The 6,338-nt window shown below is 50.8% G+C and overlaps 1 protein-coding gene across 1 annotated transcript in view; it reads right to left on the bottom strand.

The window, feature by feature from the left end:
* LOC103810681 (extracellular matrix protein FRAS1-like) overlaps nt 1–6,338 on the bottom strand; it is a gene marked incomplete at both ends in the record, with an annotated part of 44,298 nt that overhangs the window by 9,884 nt on the left and 28,076 nt on the right. Inside the window, 7 exon segments of the mRNA XM_009083594.1 lie at nt 214–376; nt 625–784; nt 1,257–1,407; nt 2,017–2,130; nt 2,918–3,145; nt 4,085–4,225; nt 4,801–4,925. Of these exon segments, the coding sequence (XP_009081842.1) occupies nt 214–376; nt 625–784; nt 1,257–1,407; nt 2,017–2,130; nt 2,918–3,145; nt 4,085–4,225; nt 4,801–4,925 (1,082 nt within the window).

The following is a 6,338-nucleotide window of genomic DNA, read 5'->3' as shown; positions in this document are numbered from 1 at the left end:
TTCCTGCTCAGGCAAGTAACATTTGTGGTCCGTCACAAGACAGCTGTGGGAACTGATGAAAGTAGAGCCCTCCTTCTGCCAGCAAACCCACCACAGGTTTTGAGAGAGAAAATACACTTTCCTTGGTGTTTTTAGCAGTTTTCATCAGTTCTCTCATCCAGGCTCGATGGCATCTGAAGTCAGACCATGCCTTTGCTGGTGGCCCCAACCCACCTGCCCCGCGTACTCCACGTAGTCCTGCTCTCCTGGCTGTGTTGCGGAGCCGGCGGTGGCCGTTCCCTGCTCCGTGCGGCACAGCACGATGGAGTACTGGTTGAGGTTCCCGACCCTCCTCACCGTGACGCTCACAGAGCCCACACTCTCTCTGACCTTGTAGCTGCAGACACATAAGGCAGATATAAATAGGAAGCTGGGGAGAAAACCCCGTGTGTTTGTGTGATCCTGAGTGCCATGGACTCAGGGTGAGTGTGGCCTCCATGGGACACTGACACTCAGGGGCAGACAGCTCCATGGTTTGGCTAGGCAGGCCCCTCTCCTCACTGAGTCTCATTCCCACGCTGTAGGCCCAGAGCTCAGGTGAGAGCACACCTCTCAGCAGAGTGCTGTGACCCCTGTGCCACCCACCTGGTCTGTGTAAAGCTGAGGAGAGACCACTGGATGTGGAAGATGTTGCCACTGACCACGTTGGGTTTGCTGTCCTTCACTAGGAACTGAAAGCTGTCCATGGTCTCCTGAATTTTCTCCTCATGCATCACATACCGAATGAGGCCCTGGTTCACATCCTCTGCAGGGAGGAAACACCCGCTGAGCCCACACAGAAGGCCAACAGCAGTTTAACAGATGAGCAGTGCAGAGACATGGGTCATGGGGATCAAGTTCTCCACAGTGGTATAGGATGCAGCTGCTCCCTCACCTCCCCTTCCTGATGGAGGACCCCTCAGCCATGCAAGAGTGATCCTTCCACACATTGTTGACTACACATCTACCAGGCCTTGTGAGACAACATCTACAACTCCTCTCCACTGTCGCAAGTGAAATCTCCAGCGCTAACAAGCCTGGAGAACCTGAGTGTGCTACAGGACATGGGCTGACATCTCTAAGAAATCTCTGGAGTTGAGAGCAAAGTTCACTGCTTAGTTTCAACACACTCTGGAGATTTGCCTCTTGTCTTCCCCCCAGCCACCCTTTGTTCCCTCACCCTAACAAACTAAAGCAGCTGAAGGAAAGAAGCAGCAGCACACAGCCCAACTCCATACCCTGCGTAAAGGTGGTCACAGCTGTCCCTGGGTTCATCTTGTTCTCCACATGGCCATTTCTGGGCCCAGTTGTTATCTCATAGATCAGCTGTCTGTCATCTGTGTCAGGATCTGTTGTCAGTAATTCCTTCTTAGTGATGAGATTGGTTGCCTGGATTAAAGCCAAACCAAGGGAGTAAAACTCTGGAGCTCCAGTACTGCCAGTCTGATTGACTGTTCCCACAAAAAGCCCAACCATCCCTCTGTCAAACAGTTCCCATGAGGGAAAATCTAAAGGTGCAAAAGCACAGAGCTGCCTTGGACAGACAGACACCTCACAGTCTTTGGCAGTGCAGAACGGATTCAAATTTTGCCTCACATCTGGTTTGCTTAACTTGAAAACCCATTGTGGCTCAAAGGAAAGCAAAGTCAGAAGTAGCTGCCCCTGTCTAGATGGGGCTAAAAGCTAGGACAAATCCTTTGGTTTGACCTGGAACCAAAGTGTTTCTTTGCAGTTAGCTCTGGGTCCTCATAACATGCTCCAGTTCCCTGGGGTTTTGTTTGGACTTCAGCAAAACAAAGGCAAGTCATAGCAAGAAATCCCTACACCACATTTCCTGGAAAGCTGCTGTGGCACATCATCAAGCCTTCACCATCAGCAATACACAAACATACTCCGGGGTGGAGGGATATTCTCCACCTCCTGACTGACCAGGATGTTTTCCAGGGAAGCTCCTTCTCCTGGAGCAGCCTGAGAAACAAGCCAAGCTGGGGCAGTTACCTTGCCATCCGTGTTCTCCAGCCACTGCAAGCCCAGGTTGGTGACAACCCTGGGTGTCCCATCATCCACAGGCAGAATGTTCACTTGGAAACGCTGTGGTGCTGCTGTCATGACCTGACACAAGTCCAGAGAGTGATGGGTGTTAGTCTGGGACTCAGAGCCTCAGCCACCATGTCAGAGCTTGGCCCCCTTCAGCTCTGCTGGGGTCAAGGTCCTGGGGTGAGTTTGCACACACAAAGGCAGCAGACCCAGCAGTGATTCTCCCTCTCTGCTCTTGTGAGGCCCCACCTGGAGTGCTGCACACAGTTCTGGTGTCCCCAACATCAGAAGGACATGGAACTGTTGGAGCAAGGCCAGAGGAGGCCACAAAGCTGATCAGAGCACTGGAGCACCTTCCCTATGAGCAAAGGCTGAGAGAATTGGGGCTGTTCAGCCTGGAGAAGAGAAGGTTGTGTGGAGACCTCAGAGCAACTTTTCAATATCTGAAGGGGCTCCAGGGAAGCTGCAGAGGGACTCTTGGTTAAGAACTGCAGGGACAGGACACGGAGTAATGGAGATAAATTGAAAGAGGGAAATTTAGGTCAGATATTAGGCAGAAGTTTTCCCTGTTCTGGTGGTGAGACCCTGTCCCAGGGTGCCCAGGGAGGCTGTGGCTGCCCCAACCCTGGCAGGGTTCACAGCCAGGTTGGATGAGCCTTGAGCAACCTGCTCTGGTGGGAGGTGTCCCTGCCCAGGGCAGGGGTTGGGGCTGGATGATCTCTGAGCTCCATTCCAGCCCCTTAACATCCTATGAAACTATCAAATGTTCATCCCTTGTCATCAGCAGAATGACAGCAGCTCAGCCTCTCCTGCTCTGCGAGGAGAGCTACAGGTGTCCCCACACCCCTTCTCCTCCCCTTACCCTCTTCCCACCCTCCTCCACGAGGAAGAAGGGGCTGTTCCCGTCGGACAGGGTGAAGGTGAAGCGGTCCCGGAGCGAGTTGCTGCCGTCGTGGCTGTAGCTGATGCGGTTCTGGTAGATGTCCTCCATGGTGAAGGTGGTGGCTTGGTGGTGGCGCTGCCCGTTGCTGGTGCGTTCGATCAGGCCGTGCCGGGGCGGCTGCACCACTGTGAACGTGATTGACTCCACCTGCACCAAGGACACACAGAGCAAAGCTGCTGGCATGACCTCAGGGCAAGGGCAGGGATGACCTTCCAGCTCAGGATGCCTGACAGGGACACTCTGCCCACACAGCTTCCCTGGCAGTGTTTTCAACTCTCTGCCCACACAGCTTCCCTGGCAGTGTTTTCAACCTGGGCTAACACAGCACTGCACACTGACTGATCCCCCCTGAGCCCTGCCCTGTCTTTATCCCTCTCTCAGCGTGACTCTCTACAAAACAACCCCAATCAGGGAGAGCTGGGCTAGGCACATCACACCAATCTACTGGTTTGGCTGGTCTGAGACAGCTCCCAGCCCTGTGACAGCTCCATGAACACAAGAGCAGTGCCCCATCCTGCAGCCATTCCAGCCAACGTGTCCCTTGCCACTTTCTGCCAGGGTGGAAGCAGGGAAAACCTCTGGGGCAGGACTTTGGCTCAGGGCAGTAACAGGCAGCCAGGAGATCTCTAGCTGCAGGGAAGCTGCAGTGAGGTAGAGCCAACATAAGACTGCTCAGTCTCCAGCCAGACCCAGAAGGAGCAATAGGAAATGTCATTTTCATCCATGTCAAGGCCAGGCTTATGTTCAAATCCACAGTGTTCAGAGAGAAGATGGGACAGGGCAAAGAAGAGCTCTGATCACAACTTCTACAAGCTTTCCATAGAGCTTTGCTGCTGATGTGTCCAAGACATACCCTAGATGAGGACATTTCTCCAGCCAGGGCTTTGCTTTGCTCAGACACTCCTTCAGCTATGTATGCACAAATGAGGTCTCCCACCAGCTGTGTCTGATGTGATCAATGGTCACAGGAGAGATAACACCTGCTATCCCCTCTGCCTTTAAACACAAGCCCATTTTCCTGACAGCCCAGATGTGCAAAAGAGGAGGAGCAGGGGAGAAGGGAGGCAAGGGGAAGTTCTGCCTTACCTCTGTGTCAGCATCTGTTGCTTTAAGCTCAAACTCGGTGATGGTTTTCCTCACCCCTTCCTGAACTGTCATCCCAAGGCTTTGCACTATGGGTAAGGAGTCATCCACGGGGTTTATGGTGATGTCAAAGGTCTGGCTCACCTGGAACAGGAGGAAAAGCCTCTCTTGATGAGTTCAGCCTCCCAAGAGTGCAACTCCATTGGAAGAGAAATACTGTAAGAGACCATGGTGCCCCAAGTTTGGGTCGCTTCATTTTGGCCTTGTCTAGTGAGCAAATCTGAGCTTCTATGCCCAGATCAAGTGAACATGACATTTTCTATCTCTCCCCACTAATTACTTCTGCCTCTCTCTGTGGTGTTATGGACATCCACTCTCCCTCCCTCCTTGTACTTTGTCCCTCTCCCTGTATCTGCAGCTATGATTTTCCTCCTTCTCCAAGCAGGAAGAAGACATTTCTCAAGGGTCTGACTGTTGTCACTACATCACCAGTGCCACTGGCTCAAAGCTGAGCTCCAGGACCAACTGGAAAGCAGCTGAAAACCAGACACTCAGAGCATGTTTAACCAGTCTCAGGATGCCACATGGCAGCTGGCTCCCTGTTCCCTGCACAGGGCTCTCTCCCATCCCTGTGGGATGCAGGAGTTCTCACTGCAGGAGAACAGTCACCTCTGCTCACGACAAGGTCTGACTCAGGCAAAAACCACTTTGGTTCTTACCTCATTTGTCCCATCAGACACAGAAAAGGTGAAGGCATCTGTGTGCTTTTCCATGTCACTGGTGTGGACATACTGGATGCTGCGAGAGGCCAAGTCTGCCTGGCTGAAGGAATTAATTCTCATCCCTAAAAAAAACAGTAATAGGGAAAAATGTGCAACAGAAAGAACAAGGTAGGGATAAAATAAAGGCAGCTGGACATATCTAGCCAAAAGCACTCAATCTTGGCTTGCTCTGCTCCAATTCAGGCTGTGCCATGAACCTCAGCTGAGCCAGGGATTTAGCTGGCATGGAGCCTCCTAACAACTCCTTCTGCAAAAAGGAGTCCAGCCTTCTTCCCAGACCCACAGCCTTACTATGGCACCTCACACCGTTAGGACAACCTACTGGGGATGGGCCCCTGGGCCAGAAGTTGGGAGAAAAATGGTTGATATGACACTTGAATTGTCACTGCTGGGCAGGACTGACCCAACCACAGCATCACTGAGTATGAGCTAAATCTCTTGGCCTCAGTCTCCAGAATGTCTTCCAAGTCTCTGTCCTCTTTGTCCCTCCTTGTACCTCTGCACTTAGAACGTTCAAAGTCCCCTTTGCAACACTGATTTATAGTGACATCTCCACAGGTCATGAGCTGTGGCACAGCCACAGAAGGTACCCAACAAGCATTTCAAAAAGCACTTGAGCTTGTTAAGTCTCACTGCTACATTCAACAGTGTTACAGCTGTTACCAACAGTAAAACTCTGACAAAAAAGTTTGCCACCAACAGGTCATGCTAAATGACTACTGACAAGTATTGGCCACACTATGAAAGGTATCAGAAGCTGGTATAAATATAAATGAGCCAACACAGAACGACTGGCCAAGATTTCCTCAGAGCTCATTAGCTTTAAAGGTTTGGGTTCTCTTTTGAACTTAGGCTTAGGTCATTTAAATCATGAGAACAGGACTGTATATTTCTTAGTCCATCAGAGACAGGAATAAGCTCAGAAATCAGAATCACCACATTTTAAACAACAAGAGGAACAAACCCCTTAACCCAAGTCTCCAAAGCACAAGATTCACTGTTTAGTTTGCAATTCAGGCAAAAATATTGCAGGTTTTTAATTTACTCTCAGCAGGGGGTTTGCTTATTACAACTTTCATTCATTATTCCTGCCCTTTCCTTGTGTTCTTGCGGAGATGACACTGAAAGAGCTGTGCAGGGACTGCCTGCATCCTGAAAACACACAGCAGATATTTCCACTCTAATCTCGTGTTAATGAGAAACCTAATGCTAAGGATAAATCTAATCTTAGATGAGTACAATGGAAACCAGAAGAGCATATGAAATGACAGCACAGACGTAGATCAGTTCTTCAGAGAGGGGCAGCACACACACACTGTCAGCAGGCGTGGAAGGCAACTCTAAATTCAGATCACACTTGCAGGTAATTATTTGCTGAGTTCCACAGGATTGACCAACCTCCCTCCCTGAGCAACCAGAACTCATTATCCAGCACATCCAGCACACCCCAACAGAGTTTTCTTTGAAACTAACTC

Source organism: Acanthisitta chloris, unplaced genomic scaffold (genome assembly GCF_000695815.1).
Source record: "Acanthisitta chloris isolate BGI_N310 unplaced genomic scaffold, ASM69581v1 scaffold20371, whole genome shotgun sequence".
Taxonomy (NCBI): Eukaryota; Metazoa; Chordata; class Aves; order Passeriformes; family Acanthisittidae; genus Acanthisitta; species Acanthisitta chloris.
Note: the sequence above shows the minus strand (reverse complement) of the source record. Positions and strands in the feature narration are given on the sequence as shown.